We start from the raw sequence: 18,043 nt of genomic DNA, 5'->3' as shown, positions 1-18,043 counted from the left end.
TTTAAAACTCAACAATTTCCCCTCATAGAGCAATGCTCTTCTTGCTCTGTTGAGGAAGTTATTTGGGAGGTTAATGCAGAAAAGTCCTTTCCTTACTAACTTCATTCCAAACACTATAGTTTATGTATGTACAGATTGAACAGTATTGCAAGAGCATTTACATTGGTATAGAATTTCATACTTTTAAAAATATATTCACAACCATGTGACATATGCCCCTCACAGTCTTCATTTTGTAACATCTTATTTAAATGTAACATAATTCTATTAAACATTTCTACTTCTGACAGCCATTGAGTTTATTTCCAACTTTTTGATATTACAAATAATTCTGCCCTTTACAGCATAGTATTTACATATTTCAACATATATGTAAATTTTTCTGCAAAATGGATACCACATAAAATTTCTGGATCTAAATGCACACACATTTAAAATTTTATACATACTGCACTGTCCTGCTTTATAAAAAGATGTACTAATTTAGAATCCTAATAACATAAATAGACATGAACCTACAAGTCATAAATGTACATCTCACTGAGTTATCACAAAATGCACAGCCATGTAGCCACCACCCACATCAGAAGAGTAAATCTAAAACCCCAGAAGTCCTAGTGCCTTCTCCCAATCACTATTCCCATTCTCCGGAGCAGAGATCAACTCTAACTTCTCACAGCAGAGATCAGTTTAAATTAAAAGAAACAAGCAAAAAAAGAATCATACAGCATTTGTCTCAGCATTTACTTGGATGGTTAACTTAGCTTTGTATGAGCTTTTTTCCATTTATTTGTGTTGTTTCATATGGAAATTATTTGTGTATGCGTTATTATGGTTTTAATTTGCATTCCTCTGATAGGAAGGCGATTGATCTCCATGTATATGTTTATTGGTCATTTAGATAAAGCATTTCTATGAAATCCCTGCTAAAGTCTCTTGTCTGCTTTTAAATTAAATCTTCCCTTGTTGATCTGTAACAACTGTTTATATATTTCCATTCATTACATATTTTATTGATCTTTTCCTACTTTGTGCTTCTCTCTTTTTTTTAATGGTTTCTTTTGTTTTTTAAATATATTTTTATTGATTTCAAAGAGGAAGGGAGAGGGAGAGATAGAAACATCGATTATGAGAGAATCATTGATTGGTTGCCTCCTGTTTGACCCCTACTGAGGATCGAGCCTGCAACCCTGGGCATGTGCCCTTGACTGAAATCGAACCAGGGACCCTGCAGTCCACAGGCTGATGTTCTATCCATTGAGCCAAATCAGCTAGGGATAACAGATGTTTTTAATTTCAATGTAGTCCACTGTCTCAAGCCTTTACTTTATGAATAATGCTCTTAAATTTTACCACCAAGATCATGCAGTTAATTTCCTACATTATCTTCTAGGAGTTATATTATTTTGATTTTCACAATGAGAACTGCTATCCACATGGAATTAATTGTTGTTGTGTGGTGTGAGATGGAGTCCATTTCCCTTATATGTATAGTCATTTAACTTGCTCCAATTACTGAAAACACTCATTCTTTTTTAATACTATCTTACAATTCTACTTTTGTTATAACTCACATATCTATGTAGGCATGGGTCTTCTGAGGGGCTTGATTCTATGCCTTTGACCTCTTTGTCTATTTTTATATCAGTGCGGACAATGTTGAATTTTATCTGCATTCTGTAGCCCTGGAAAATAGGGACACTTAAAGAAAACCCCCACTCTTCTCATTCTGGGAAACTGCTTGCATAGAGAACCACCCTCCCTCATATGACTTAAAGAATATTCATAACCCCCACCTCCTAGTCTGATTTGACAGAACCATTTGCCATGTTGTTCATCCCAAATTCAACTGGTAATTGAAGTGTTCATCTGGGTTAGTTGTCTTCATCCAAAAATATAAAATTTCTTTTATTTTTTAATATTTTTATTGATTTCACAGAAGAAGGGAGAGGGAGAGAGAGATAGAAACATCAAGGATGAGAGAGAATCATTGGTCGGCTGCCTCCTGCATACCCCACACTAGGAATCGAGCCCACAACTTGGGCATGTGCCCTGACTAGGAATCAAACCACCAGCTCCTGGTTCATAGGTTGATGCTCAACAACTGAGCCATGCCAGGTTGTTTCATTGTATTAGTTTTTGGTGTACTAGATTAACTTTAAATATCTGAAGTCCCATACAATTTTTAAATTTTATATTTGGCTGGCTTTTTTCCTATTTGTCCTAAGTACAATCTATTTTAATTGAACTCACCCCTACTAAATACTCAGTTTAAGAAACTAATATAAATAATGATGATGTAAATAACAATCAGAAAGGCAGAAATTCTGAAAAGTTGCTGGAACACAAAAAGCAGGTAAGATTGAATTGACAGACATACAAGAGCAGAAGAGACCGAAGTCTACAGTATATACAGAAAACTGATATAAAGATGAGTGATTGCACAATAATTATAGAGATGATCATCTGAGTTAATAAATTCAGATAACAGAGACAATAATCATCAGAGTAATTAAATGAAGAAGTATTTGAGACAGCTTGTCCAAATATCAGTTCTACTCTATATTCCCCTAATTGAATTGTTGGTGGTGACATTAGACTCCAACTTGAAGCCCTAATTGTGGCAGGAATTCTGACACAATAGACTTCCAGAGGATTGTGGGAGAAGAGAAGCAAAATAAGTTATGATTCACTCTTTACTCTCCCTAAGGGAGTAGGAGGCTCTCATATCCAGGAGCTGAAATACCTGCAAACTCCATATAGTCCCACCCTTCACCTCTTCCCCCAAACAACAAAGAGAATGTTCTTTCTGTAATCAGAGCCCCTATCTACATTCAGACAAAGTAGACATTTTTAAATTGTGGTTGACAAAAATGTGGAAAGCATAGTCATGAAATGTATGCCACTTTATGCTTATCTTACAGGTTTATTATATTCTTACACGATGTCCTTTTGGCATAGAAGATGGGAAGAAAAAGTTTGGGATTGAAAGACTGCTGACTTCTCACACTTATTCAGCTGCCTATCCACTCCATGATGTAAGTCTTAGTTTGGTTTTGAAATACTGAGCCCATTTTCCTTCTTACATATTCAGAGGTTGCCTTATTGGGAGAAAGAATCTTCCCTTTGCTTTCTCTTTTTTAACAGATTGCTTAAATCTCTCACGTGTTGGGAAAATCCCCAAAGATACCCTAGTTCCAAGCTGAGAGGAGGCAGAGAAAGAATTTATAATTATAAGTACTCTGAAACAAAGTTAGCGCCTCTTCACACTGAAGTTTTAATAGAAATAAATTCATTTGGGGAAAATTATTACATTTGCACATGATTTTTTTAGGACCCATATTGAAAATGCAGTTACAGTAAAACATTTTAGAGCATGATATTTGGAATTTCTATCTGAATTCATCAGATCTTTTATCATAAAGTTTTAAAGCAGTAAAGAGTTGAATTATATGACTGCCCTTAATGCATGCATATATTCATTCATCAAAGGAATAATTTGTTTTAATTATATATAAAGCATTGTGTTAGGTATCATTGGAAGACATCAATGAATCACTCATAGACTAGGAATTTCTGAGAAATAAAGCATGTACACAACTTCAAAACAAGCTAAAGACTTCAGCCCATAAGAAAGATTCAGACAAATAACTGAAATTCAGAAGAATTATTCTTTGAGGCCATCAGATCATTGTGCAAAATTATTGAGCTTCATAAGATCAACAAGGAAGTGACATTTTTTATGATGCCCTGTTCAACCAAACCTGAAATCTTGACAGCCTAGTTTCTGGGGGCTTCTGAGGGAAAACTTTCCTTTTAGATATTACATGTCTAAATATCACCACCCATTGGAAGTAGACATTATATGGCTAAACATATATGAACTATTTTGGCATCATCTCTTGGAACTTTCATTTCTTTTATTACTGTTTTACTCCTTGATACTTACAGAAGACTTTTTAATGACATGCTCTCTGTTGGAGAAACACATTCCTTAGGAATATAGAAGAACCAAGTATTTCCATTTAAACAGGTGGCATCTAAGTCATTGCTTATGTTTTTGAAGGCAGTGTTGTTGTAGTAGTTTTGAAAAACCCAAAGCCAAGCTCTCTCTGTTCTGGGACTTACACTGTTATGCCAGCTGTTCTCTGTCAGTATTCATTCAGCAGCATGCTAATTGACTCTAGTCAGTTCAGTACTGGTTAGTTGATTATCTGTGGTATGGTTCCTATAAGGGTACAGCAGAATTTTCCAAAATGAATACAGTTTTCAACAGGAGTATCAATTCAGGTGACACCATCCTCTCTGCCCTTCCAAGCCTTGCCCCTTTCCTTCCCCCATATTTTTTCCCTGAGGCAAAATAAATTCTAGCAGATTATGGATTCTAAAAAATGCCATGGGCATAAATAGAGAGATCTATAGTAGGTTAATAAACATTGGCAATGCATTTATTTTGTCAGTCTTTTTTCACATAAGGGCTCATTCAGTTCTTTGAAGATTTTGAGGATTGTTTGTTTGTTTTTAGGGCATTAATCCTCTTCCTAATCCCAAATCATAAAGCCAAACTAAAAAGACCAAATATCCTCAGTCACCAGAAATATTAATCTATACATCTAGCCTTCCAGTATGCTTATTAGTGTTACTGCACCATTGTTAGCGAGAGCTTTAATTTACTGTTAATTTTACTTTTTATTTCTTCCCTTTCCCCTGAATTCAAGTTTATATGCTGGATTTTCCTTTTATGTATTTAAAGAATCATTTTTCCAGATACACAGTTAGGCTGCTTCTTTTTCTATTTCAGTCCTTAAGATTCAGTAGGATTAGCTACAGAAGAAGAAAACTGTTGGGATCTGGATAATATAAAATGTTACACATTATCACATAGAGATATTCACATATGCTTAATTATAAATTGGGTATTTATTTATTGCTGTCTTGAGCAGTTCACTTGTCTAGGCGAGCAGTTACAAAGAATGTATTGAACAGCTGTGTAGGCCATGTTCTGCTGAGGGGTGTTAATAACCCTGTACAATACCTAACAGTGGAGAGAGAACTTAAGCATGAATCAGTACTGAGGCTAAGTGCTAAAGTTTGTTGTATAGATTTTAAGTTCTTTGGGAAATGGATTATCAGTGCAGACAATCAGGTTCCCTATAGGGCATTCCTGTCATAGCAGTATGACTGGATCACCCATTTAACTGCTTTTGAGGTTTATCTTTCAATCTCTACAATAAAAATATTAGCTTATTTATAAGTCCCAGCCAGGTATATAATTCATATGCATCCTGAGCTGTGCATATTATGCTGGATTTTAGTAAAGAAGAAAGGGTACTCCTGGTGAAAAGAACAGCTTGAGTAAAGCCAGACCCTCAAACTTTAAACTTGCATTTTTAAATAATTGGGTGTGAGAATTTAATAAATAAATCACTATTATTATAGATTACTAGAGGCCCGGTGCACAACATTCGTGCTTTCAGGGGTGGGGAGTAGGCATCCTTCAGCCTGAACTGCACCCTTTAGCAATCTGGGAGCCCTTAGGGGATATGCGACTGACTGCTCAGGCCGGCTCCCTGAGGGAAAGGGGGCTAAGCCCCAGTTGAACATCCTTAGAATTGCTGCGAAGGCATGAGAGGCTCCCGCCACCTCCACTGTGCTTGCCGTCAACCCGGCTTGTGGCTGAGCAGCCCTCCCCCTGTGGGAGCACATTGACCACCAGGGGGCAGCTCCCGCATTGAGCATCTGCCCCTGGTGGTCAGTGTGCATCATAGTGACCAGTCGTTCTGCTGTTTGGTCAATTTGCATATTACCCTTTTATTATATAGGATTATAGATTTGAGTAAATAATTTCACATTCATTCATTTTCACATGAAAATCCCAGCCTAAAAACAGGGTCTAAAATACTTTTATATTTCACTAACCTCATAAAAGCTGTGTTGGTTTACTTTTCACCCTCATTTTTTTGCTTGCTCATTAATGTACTTTCTTCTTGAATATTTGTAGGGTCAATATTGGAAGCCATCAGAACCTCCTAATCCTACCAATCAAAGGTACATCCTTTTCCAGAATTGGGCTCGGTTTTCCTATTTTTACAAGGAGCAGCCTTTAGACTTGATTAGGTAAGTTTCTTACATAAGATCACACTGATGATTAAAACTTGACAATGTGATTTTTATTTACAGTGGCATCATATTCCATTCTTTTTACTACTATTACCCACTATATTTTACACCTTCCCAATTTTGTATCTACTATCATTTAGTCATTCCTTTGTGAACACAGTGCTGTTACCAGATGCTATTAACCACCCTGCAGAGATAGCTCAGTGGCTCAGAGGTTGGGCCTTGGTATTTAGGTAGGCTGGGTTCAAATCTAAGTTCTCCCTCCTAGAAGCTATCTAAACTTGTTCAAGTTATTTAACCTCTATGATGCTCATTTGTAAATGGGAATGACTAGTACTTTCCTTTTGGAGTTATTTGATTCTTAAATGAGATATGTTTTTTAGCACAGGAGCTAGCACTTACTGCTTAATATATAATATTTTTGTTTTGTTTTCCTCTCAGTCCAGGAATTTAGAAGATAGCAGAAAGGTTGGGTATAGCTGTGTGTGTGTGTGTGTGTGTGTGTGTGTGTGTGTGTGTGTGTGTGAAGACAATTGCTCTATAACCTCTTTTTTTTCCCCCTCTTTCATTTTTGGGCTCAGGCAATTGACAAGGTTAGTGTCTGAGCCTGTCTGAGTTCCATGCTCTCAGACAATTTCTTAGTTTTATTAGCTAAGTAAGAAGACTATGGCTGCAGGCTTCTGCTTCAAACCATTACGATGCTACATACATACAGGATGTTAGGGGCCTCCTGCTATGATTTCAGTAAAGGAATAAGCAGATTAGAACAATTCACTTGGTGATTAATGTTTCTACTGCCATGTTAGTACAGCATCCTTTTTAGGAGACTGATTTTGATGCAAGCATCCACATCAATTGAAATGTTATCACAATAGTTTTCTCTAAGCAAATAAGGGGAAACTTTTAAGAATAAAAGATAGCTAGAGTATATAAACTAATGTTTCTGTAAATCATTATATGAATTTTATTTCTTGAGACTTTTTTATTTTCACGAAATAAGATTCTTGCTATTTGAAAGGGAGGAAAATGTAATTCTTTAAAAATAAGGAAGTTAAATAAAACTAATATTGACTGTGAGAAAAATTTTTAAAATCTTCTCTTTGGGAAATTAAGGTTATGCTTTTATGTTCAGATCTGCCTTCGTTTTAAAATTACTATAGTTTCATATTGTGTGCTGTAATAGATTTATAAATAGCATGCTAGTATAAAACTGGAAAGAATTTATGGATTTGGTGAGCTGATCTATGTTCTTAAGTTTCTTGAAGGATTCTTTAAGGGTTACTGAGTTTAAAAAAACAGCCACAGCCCTGACCGGTTTGGCTCGGTGGATAGAGCATCGGCCTACAGACTGAAGGGTCCCAGGTTTAATTCCGGTCAAGGGCATGTAACTTGGTTGCGGGCACATCCCCAGGAGGGGGTGTGCGGGAGGCAGCTGATCTATGTTTCTAGCTCTCTATCCCTCCCCCTTCCTCTCTGTGAAAAATCAATAAAATATATTTTAAAAAAAAAACATAAAAAAACAGCCACAACAAAAAGCTTGGTGTCAGACTTTAACATTTATGTCAAGTAATGCTGTCACTCCTCACCTCTTTGTAAGCAAGAGCTGAACTGTATATTTTATGGAACTTTTACTGAGCAGTCACTTTTAATCCTGTGGTGTGCTGCCTGCCTCACAATTCTACAGTACTGTATCCATCAGAGATCCAAACTTGGGGGAAATGGAGCTTTGTAAAGACAACCACTCTTGCTTAATAGATGATCAGAGTAACTTCTTCAATTTCAGAAAGAGAGATAAAGCACAAGTCTGTGCAGATTGTGCATGTCATTTTGATTTGTTAAATTAGGTGCTAGAAGTTACATTGCATAATGTTCTCCATTTCATTTCAAACATGCAAAACTCTTTAAATTTAGAAACTTTTCAAATTCCTATATTATATCAAAATTAAAACTTAACTTTCAGTTGGCTTTCTACTTAGATATGCTATCTCTTTTAATCCTTACACCAATTCTTTGGATAAACATCATCCTGCATTTTATGGCATGGAAGCTAAAGTTCAGAGAGTTTAGTAACTTTACGAAAATTATACATCCAGAAAATTGTGGAGCCAAAATTAGAATAGAGGTTTGTCTGAATGCAAAACAAAGGCTGTCTGGTCTATGTTATTCTTCCAACCTCTGATTCTACTTTTATCCTCTTTTACAGGAATTATTATGGAGAAAAAATTGGCATGTATTTTGTCTTTCTCGGATTTTACACAGAAATGCTGGTCCTTGCAGCTATAGTTGGTTTAGCTTGTTTTATTTATGGCTTATTATCCATGCATTCTAGCACAACCAGGTAAGTGTAGCTGAGTTGCCAAAATAGAGAAAATGTCTTGATCTTACGCTAATTGAAACTGGTGTTATTATTTTTCCTGGGGCATTTGTTTCAGAATGTTTCTTTATGGCAGCAGATGAGTGATGTTTCTGAAAAAAGACCCAAGCAACCCCCCTCACTAGGTGCTTTATCAAAAATCTGTTTTTAAGGACTAGTTCTAAAGATTCTGCTCTTCAAAGCATAACTTGAAGAAATTGCTGCTTCACTCCCACTTCTGCCATATGAGAAGCTGTATGAAAAGTTGTTCTGATCAGAACAGCTTGGACTCTCACCCAAACACACATTACTTTTAAAATAACTTTGCTGTTCCCTCTGCAGCATTGAAGTCTGTGACCCTAAGATTGGAGGTCAGATTATCATGTGCCCACTCTGTGATTTATTGTGTGATTTTTGGAGACTAAATTCTACGTGTTTGTCTTCAAAGGTATGTATGTATTTTGGTAAAATGTAATTTCCCTCCTTTTGCATTGGAAACTAAATTGTCTTTGTGATATTATTTTTGTTTTTACAGGTCTCTCATTTATTTGATAATGAGTCAACAGTGTTCTTTGCAATATTCATGGGAATTTGGGGTGAGTATATATAGTCACATAAAAAATAGCTTTCTCCATGTTATGTGGTATATGGCCCTTCTGTGTAACATACCAAAGGTGATTTTAGATACAGGTATTTGTATCTAGCATCAATACACTGACGGCTTCCAAATCAGTGGTCTTTGATCCTTGATCCTTGGTCAAAAAAGAAGAAAAAAGCCTCTATTAATCATCTGCTCCTTTCTCTGGGAGACAGCACTATTTTTTAACATATGTTTTTATTCATTTCAGAGAGGAAGGGAAAGTGAGAGAGAGATAGAAACATCAATAATGAAAGAGAATCATTGATCGGCTGCCTCCTGCCCGCCCCACACTGGGGATTGAGCCTGCAACCCAGGCATGTGCCCTGACAGGGAATCCAACCATGACCTCCTGGTCCATAGGTTGATGCTCAACCACTGAGCCTTGCTGGTCAGGCAGAGACAACATAATTTTTTAAGCTTCTTATGTATTCAGCTCACACTGTTTCCCAAAACTATGGTAAAAAGCAGGGTCAATAAGTAGTTAATTCAGGAGAGAATAAACAAATATTTGGTGGCTAGAGGATATTGAATCATGGAAAAAAACTGGAATAAGAATTTTAAAAAGGTATAGAGGGCTAATACGTTGGTGTTTGAATCTAAGTTCCCTGTGGCTAATTGTAGTGCCAGCTTTCAGATCTATTTGATAAAAACTTTCAAATAGATCTGGAAGTAGTTCTAAAGTGGAACAGCCCTTAATTCCAGGATATTACATGGGAAGTAGAAGTGTTAAGAAGTTGTTCGTATTATAAGATAGGAAAGTATTTTCTGTAAGAGGAGTCCTGCAGACTTCTAAAACATGCCCCAAAATTCAGAGGACTCTGGGAAAAATATATACTTTTTTTCCTGAATAAAAAAAAAATATTTAGCAAACACAAATATGTGCACTTAAAAACTGGGCAAAGGACAAGGGTAGCTTGATCCAAGCAAAAAGACAACAAAACTTGTTGGTGTGTGTGAGAAGTAGAGGGATTGAAGGGTTTCTGTCACTACTGCCTGGCTGCTGTGGTCTAGAGAGAACACCCAGGTTCACCGAGCAGAGAGGATAGAGAAATCTTGCAGTTCTCCAGCAACCTCAAGTTTGGTAAATTGTGAGATGTATTTCATTATGTGGCTGCCAAATCCTGCCTCTGTTGTTAATTGGAGTCAGAAGTGAAAGATAGGTGCACAAATTTAAAAATATTTAGTAATTTTCAGTTGTTTCCATTAAGGGAGATTGTGCACCACACCAGCTCTGTATTTCATCACAAACAGAAGAGCAACCATGTGTGGAGCTCCCAGCAACACTGTATTCTGAGGCGGGGCTGTCTTCAGTTAGTTCTTTCAGAAAAGCTTATTGTAGCCAAGTTGATTTCGCTTTGATTTTTGAGGATCTAGTCCAAATTTCATGAAAACAGAACTTTCAGGATGTTTGTTTTAGTACAAATACTAATTAACAGTTAAGCTGAATCAAAGGATGAGTTGGCAGAGTAGATGTGAGAAAACAACCCTTGTCCTACGGCTTGAGACCTGAAAATAATGCATACGTAAGCTCTGTACTGAAGAGTAGGAGTGCTTTTTTTTTTTTAATTGGCATGTTTATAATGAAGATAAATACCCATCTTAGGAAATTCAAGTAGTATATTGAAACAGAAAGACAATTATGTTAACATCACCAGAAATAGAATTATTATTTTGGCCTTGATTTTTTAGAATCTTTTATCCTATCTGTGCGGGCATGTGTGTTCATATAACTTTACATAAATGGTATAACATTATACATAATTTAAGCCTACTTTTTTATAGAACAAACTTGAATTATGGGACTCCTTTTGTAGAATGAATATGTGCATGTGTTGTGTGTGTGTATTTAATGACTGAATAGAGTTGCCTTTTATGAACTTATTACACTTTAACTAGTAGTTTATTGTTGGATATTTAGGTCTTTTTCACTTTTCCCTCCACTTTTATTGAGATATAATTGACATATATTTTATTAGTTTAAAGTTTACAACATAATGAGTTGATATATATGAAATTATTAATACAGTAAGTTTAGTTAACATCACCTCATATAGTTACAAATATTTTTGTGATGAGAACATATAAGATTAACTCTTAGTAACTTTCAAATATATAACACATTATTTTTAACTATAGTAGCCATGCTATATAGTTTTAACTATATATCCCCCCACATTGCCAATCTTATAAGTGGACATTTATCTCTCTTGACCATTTTCACCCATTTCCCTCACCATCACCAACCACCGAACTGTTCTGTTTCTATGAGTTTGCCCTTTTTTTTTAAATTCCACATGTGAGACCATAAGTATTTCTCTTTCTCTGTGTGACTTATCTTACTTAGCATAATATCCTCAAGGCCTATTCATGATGTGGCAGAATGGCAGGATTTTCTTTTTTAATGACCAAATATTATTCCATTCTTTATATAAACCACTTTTTCTTTATCCATTCATCCATGCATGGACACTTAAGTTGTTTTATTACTTCACTATTGCAAATAATGCTGCAATGAACATGAAATACATATATATATTAGAGGGGAGAGAATATGTTATAAAATGGCTTTTACATTTTTCTTAAATTTCACTAAGATATAATGCTTGAATGATTTCACTAAAAGACGGATTTCAGTAAAAGACTGATTTTACAAACAAAATCTAGGTGTTAATAAAAAGTTAAGTTTATTCCTTTAAATTATCTTAATGAAGAGAGGGAGAGAGAGTAATTAACCTGAATTGTTTTTCTTGCATGGACTGTTGTCTAAGGAATTAACTTGAAATTTTATATATGAGTCATTTTAATGTTATTACATAATTATGCTAATATTAAGAATTTTATAAATTTATCATCAAATAATAGTGACAGAATTGCTATCATACAACCAAATTGATATTTAAGAATAGAGACTCTGGCCAGGTGGCTCAGTTAGTTGGAGCATCATCCTATACATCAAAAGGTTGTGGATTCAGCCGAAACCGGTTTGGCTCAGTGGATAGAGCGTCGGCCTGCGTACTCAAGGGTCCCAGGTTCGATTCCGGTCAAGGGCATGTACCTTGGTTGCCGGCACATCCCCAGTGGGGGGTGTGCAGGAGGCAGCTGATTGATGTTTCTCTCTCATCGATGTTTCTAACTCTCTATCCCTCTCTCTTCCTCTCTGTAAAAAATCAATAAAATATATTTTAAAAAAAAAAAAGGTTGTGGATTCGATTCCCAGTCAGGGCACTTACCTAGCTTTCAGTTCGATCCACAGACAGAGTTCCAGTGGCAACAGATTAATATTTCTCTCTCACATCTATGTCTGTCTTTCTGTCTGTCTCTCCCTTTTTCTCCTTTCCTTCCTCTTTGTAAAATTAAAACATATCAAAAAATTAAAACATATAAATAAAAACATATCAAAATTATGTACTTGATTGATTTAGGGTGGTGAACACACATATATGTACAGATGATGTATCATGTATTTATACACCTGAAATCTATGTAGTTTTATTATTATTAACAAATGTTATATCAATAAATTCAGTTAAAAATACAATAAATCAAAATAGAGGAAAACTCAGTTATTTTCTTATTCACTGTATTTCTCCATCTCTTTTTTTAAATATATTTTATTGATTTTTATAGAAGAAGGGAGAGGGAGAGAGAGACAGAAACATCAATGATGAGAGAGAATCATTGATCTGCTGCCTCCTGCACATCCCCTACTGGGGATCGAGCCTGTAACCCAGGCATGTACCCTTGACTGGAATCGAACCTGGGACCCTTCAGTCAACAAGCCTAGGCTCTATCCCCTGAGCCAAACCAGCGAGGGCTCTCCATCTCTTAATTATAATTGTTTTTATACTTTGTTTTCCTATAGTCACATTGTTTTTGGAGTTTTGGAAACAGCGTCAAGCCAGACTAGAGTATGAGTGGGACCTGGTGGACTTTGAGGAGGAGCAGCAGCAGCTTCAGCTGAGGCCTGAATTTGAAGCCATGTGTAAACAGAGGAAAATTAATCCCGTGACTCAGGTAGATTAGGAAACTGAAATGGGCATTCTATCTCAATGGGCACATTGCTGTAGGTTGTCTCTCAAATAATAATGTCTATTTTAATTTGCCTTTAAGTATTCTCCAACATATAAATCATATAAACTCATTTACTTACTCCTATATTTCAAACACATACAAAAGTAGATAGACAAGTAAAATGAACTCCAGGATGGACCCATCACACAGCTTTAATTAATATTAATTCATGGACAATCTTATTTTATTTATACACCTACTCCTTGTGGCCATTGGATTATTTTGAAGTAAATCCAAGGCATCAAATCATGAAAGACATTATTTTAATACCAAGTGCAATTTAAGAAAATGGAAAACAGTGTGTATGCTTTAAATATGTGTATAAATATGTATACATGGAACTAAAGTTAATATGCAAAAAATAAATTAATATTGTATTAAGATAGTGGGCTTATGAGTGATTGTTTTATTCAACTAGTCTCTCTTAATTGATTATAATGGGAAGATCATTACACTGCTATTTGGGGTGAAAGTCTGTATTTTGGGATCCTTAACTGGCAAACTAGCTATGTGTTGACTGAGTAATGTGACTTGTTGGTACCTTTTTTCATGTGAAAATAGAAGGTACTTTGCCATCAAACACCAGACTCTTGGCTGCATATTCTTAGATTTCCATAATCTGTAACCACTTTGTTACCAGATGCTATTAAAGGCAGAAAATAATATGTTTAACACAGTCTCCTTAGTAGCATTCTCTACTCTGTTCAGGACACTATTCTTGCAGCATAATACTCAAAATTCTTTACATAATTTAGGCATTCATTTAACATTTATTAAATTGCATTGAAACATTACAAAATTCAATAAATGAATAAAGGGGGAAGAACACCTGAGAAAATACATTAACAACTTGAGTGAAATTAACAGTTTGAAATTATAAAATTATATCATAAGTGATATTGTCAGACTAAGGATATTATGTATATCTGTAGGGGAGCACATGAGACTTGGTTGGAAAGTTTGTAAGGAGGACATTCTGAGCAAAGGTAAGTGTGTAGAAGGCCGCCTGCCCTGTTTATCTGAATTCTGACTTAGGGCAGTGCCAAAGGTGGTGCCCCTAATTATTCTTTGATCTTTCCAAACAAGTCTGTGCAGGAGCACAGGTGTTTACTGGAATTCTTATGCTTAATCCCTGGATGCCCTTGCCCAGCACATGTGTCCTCTCAAGAGTACTCACCCTACTGATTGTATCTTAAAGGTAAACTTTATCTCAAACTGCTGTTATAAAAGGCTAACAAGGCAGGCAATCAAGGCTGCCTGGTCCCTTTGGCCAGGCCATCCCTTAGCCCTCTCTTTCACAGTGAAACTGTGTCAGAGTAATCTGTTCATCCATCATTCACAGGCTGCTGGTCCTCCCCAGCATATATCTATTCATATTCCATGGGATAATAAGAAAATAAAGGCAGGCTTATAGGCTTTGCCAAAGATTTTTGACATGAAAGCCACAAGTACTGAATGATTACCTTTCAAACCAATTGAATAAAACAGTATGTATTGGTTTACTGTGAATTATCCACTTAGCTGTAATGATTTCCATGAAATGGTTTATTACTTAGCTGTAATTATCCACTTAGCTGTAATCAGAGTTTATTTGCTGTGCTTTATTAGTGGTTAAGTACAACCAGAACTTGCACATTTGAGTCCATATTGGGAACACTCATTCACATGTTGACATTCACATACATGCACACATCCTGAGGTTCAGTAGAGCTCTCAGACCACGTACTCTACTGTTGATTTCTGTTTCTACTCAGTCTGCCCTGAAAAATATACCAAAAAATGCAAAATCTTCTACTTCAGATAAAATTATATGATTTAGGTTTCTGCTTTTTTTACTATATGGCAGTATTATTTGGGGTAAAATCTAACTCTTTATGTAGCTATGAATGTTAGCTGATATAATTAATATCTTCCATTAATGACTTAACAAGCATAAAAATGGAAAAGTCTGGGCCCCTGAATTTTGTGAAATCCTATAAATATAAAGAAGGCATCCTATTTAATATCATGCAGAGCAATTACAGAGCAATGCAATTCAACTTAATTCATTTGAGTTAGAATCCTATATAATAAAACCTATATATAATATGCAAATCGACCAAATGGCAGAATGACCTGCGCTATGATGCAATCACCAGGGGGAAGATGCTCAATGCAGGAGTTGCCCCCTGGTGGTAAGTGTGCTCCCACAGTGGGGGCGCCGCTCCTTAGCACAGTGCAAGAGGGACGCCCCTCCCCTCCAGGGGATCAGGCCTAAGCCTGCAAGCAGACATCCCACTGAGGGGTCCCGGACTGCAAGAGGGTACAGGCCAGGCTGAGGGACCCCCCCCCCCCGACAACCAAGTGTATGAATGTTGTGCACCAGGCCTCTAATGGAATTAAGCCATCATTAAAGTGTCTACTTAAGCAATTGCCCTCAGATTTTGACTTTATTTCCTATCTACTTGAATACCACTCTAATTCAACATCCAGGAAATAGTGTGTACCATTATGTCTCATATCACATGTAAAATGTCTCAGCTAAGAGCCCTGAAGTATTCTACCTAAAGGGAAGGGACCAGTACTAAAATGTAGCTTCCAGTGAGCTGGAATGCACCCTTTTGGGAAGTTTCTTATTTAACTGAGCTTTGTGATTTTGACTACTACTTGGAATCCCAAAATTGTGGGTAGATTCTGAATTTTGCTGTGATTTCTTCAAAATTATAGGAGATGGAGCCTCACATGCCTCTGAAGAATCGGGTTCCATGGTACTTCTTATCAGGAGCCACAGTGACATTATGGGTAAGCATTTTAAAAAAAAGCTCTTATCAGTTTGACATGCAGTCACTGCTGGTGTGTGTTTCTCGGCATCTAGAAGGGGTTCAGGAATCTGGAGAAGGTGCTATGTGTAAATTAATCAAGAGTCCAGAGATGAAACATAAATTTGGAAGGCATTTGGGAGGCCAGAGGAGCTTAGCTAAAGAAACCAAGTTTTCCTGCCTCTTTGGACCCCTTGCTTTTTATTAACACAAAATGTCCTAAGGCAAGGTAGATATACATATCAAAGGGTAAGGTTTAATATACAGAATCCATTGTCAGGTTGGAGGAACTGCCTAATTCTGCTCAGGTGTTTGGCCAGTAGGAGGCAATAACATGTAGATTGAAATGCCCTCAGCTGTCTCGCAGCAAGCAATCATTTATGCATCCGTTTCAGGTTTGGGGAAATGCTCTCAGCCACTTCCAACAGGCAACAACATTTGTGATTCAGCCCTTGCTGAGTCCCCAAGTTCCATCCACCTTTTGATGAAACTCTTGCATTTATGACATGCTGGAATTAGCTTCTGGCAAGTCACATTAGGATTATCTCAACAGTTTAATCTGAAATAGCTCTCAAGTCCCTTCCTTCCTTTTCCCTCCCCAGTCTTTATCTTGAATAGAGCTCTTATATAAAATAAACTGTAATTTACATGGATGCACCATAGTTGAACCTTGGAAAAATAGTTGGGGTGAGAGAGAGGTGCTTTATCTTAGAGCCTGTCCCTCCTTCTTTCCCAATTTGGTTGCAGATTATTTGGCTAGTTTTTTTGTGTGTTTTTTTAATCATTAGTTTATCTTTATCTCCACTTAAAATATTTGCACAAAGAGAAGAAAACACAAAAGAAAAATGTTATTTCATCTACTTGAAGAATTTAATCATCATATCCCATTTTGAGGGAATCAAGTTTTCTCCATGCCTTTTAGCTGATGGATTCCTCGATCACCATAATCTATTCCCTGCCCTCCCTTTTCCAAATGTGTTCCCTCTTACAGTTAGACTTTAATTTTAGAAGAAGTATGTTACCCTCTGAGAGTTTAGCATGTTGAAGTATAAAAAATTAGCAATTGTAGACTACAGCTTAACTTCACCAGTCCATAATGTCTTACCTTTAACATTTCTTATTGAAAGTATTGACTTTTCTATTTTAAATTTGCATTTTCTTAGATAATATAAAACTTATTAAAGAAAGACCATAGAATAAAGGAGGTGACAATCAATTTGGGACACTACTAGAGAAATATTCTGAAGTGGTGTTCCAGAAAGATTATTCTGTCTTATTTCTATTTATTCAATTTGGTTCAGTTCCTCAACTTTCAGAGTAAAATTCTCCAATCATTGATATAAAACCATCCCTAGATCTTTGTGTTTTTGCAATATCGGAAGTATACAAAATTTATACCAAACAGATGCAAATATCTAAACTGTCTGGTTTAGCAGGTTACTAATGGCAACATTCTGAGGGGAAATGAAATACAATCCTTAAATGTACTTTTCTTGGGAAAGTAAGTCATCTTCATGCTACATGTTTAACTACAATCTAGAGCAGAAGTTGGCAAACATTTTTACTAAAGAGGCCAGATGTATTTTAGGCTTTGTGGGCCAGTCACTGGCACATAATTATCTTTATTTTTCTTTACAACCTAAAAAAAATGCAAAACACATTCTTTTTATAAAATGTTTTTATTGATTCAGAGAGAGGAAGGGAGAGGGAGAGAGAGATAGAAACATCAATGATTAGAGAGAATCAACCATTGGTTGCCTCCTGCACGCCCCCTACTGGAGATTGAGCCTGAAACCTGGGCATGCCCTGATTGGTAATCAAACCATGACCTCCTCGTTCATGGGTCTATACTCAACCACTGAGCTACACCAGTCAGGCAAAACACATTCTTAACTCGAGGGCCATGTCAGAACTGATAAGACCACAGACAGAATTTGGCCTTCTGGCTAGTTTTCCTAACTCTTGCTAGCGTATGGACCATGAATACTTTTCTAGTTTAGACTTACCTTGGTACCATATGCCTTACCTCTAACCCTTTTATCTTACCAGTGTTCATTTCCT

The 18,043-nt window shown here is 36.3% G+C and overlaps 1 protein-coding gene across 2 annotated transcripts in view; it reads left to right on the top strand.

The window, feature by feature from the left end:
- ANO5 (anoctamin 5) overlaps positions 1–18,043 on the top strand; it is a 63,319-nt gene that overhangs the window by 26,380 nt on the left and 18,896 nt on the right. For both annotated transcript variants that reach the window (XM_079787415.1, XM_079787414.1), the window contains 7 exons: positions 2,925–3,038; positions 6,002–6,117; positions 8,324–8,458; positions 8,816–8,921; positions 9,009–9,069; positions 12,976–13,127; positions 15,891–15,965. In XM_079787415.1, the coding sequence (XP_079643541.1) occupies positions 2,925–3,038; positions 6,002–6,117; positions 8,324–8,458; positions 8,816–8,921; positions 9,009–9,069; positions 12,976–13,127; positions 15,891–15,965 (759 nt within the window). The remainder of the gene's footprint in view (positions 1–2,924; positions 3,039–6,001; positions 6,118–8,323; positions 8,459–8,815; positions 8,922–9,008; positions 9,070–12,975; positions 13,128–15,890; positions 15,966–18,043) is intronic.

This window comes from Cnephaeus nilssonii, assembly GCF_951640355.1.
Source record: "Cnephaeus nilssonii genome assembly, chromosome: 13".
NCBI lineage: Eukaryota > Metazoa > Chordata > Mammalia > Chiroptera > Vespertilionidae > Cnephaeus > Cnephaeus nilssonii.
The sequence above is the reverse complement of the archived record's forward strand: the minus strand, read 5'-3'. Positions and strand labels throughout refer to the sequence as shown.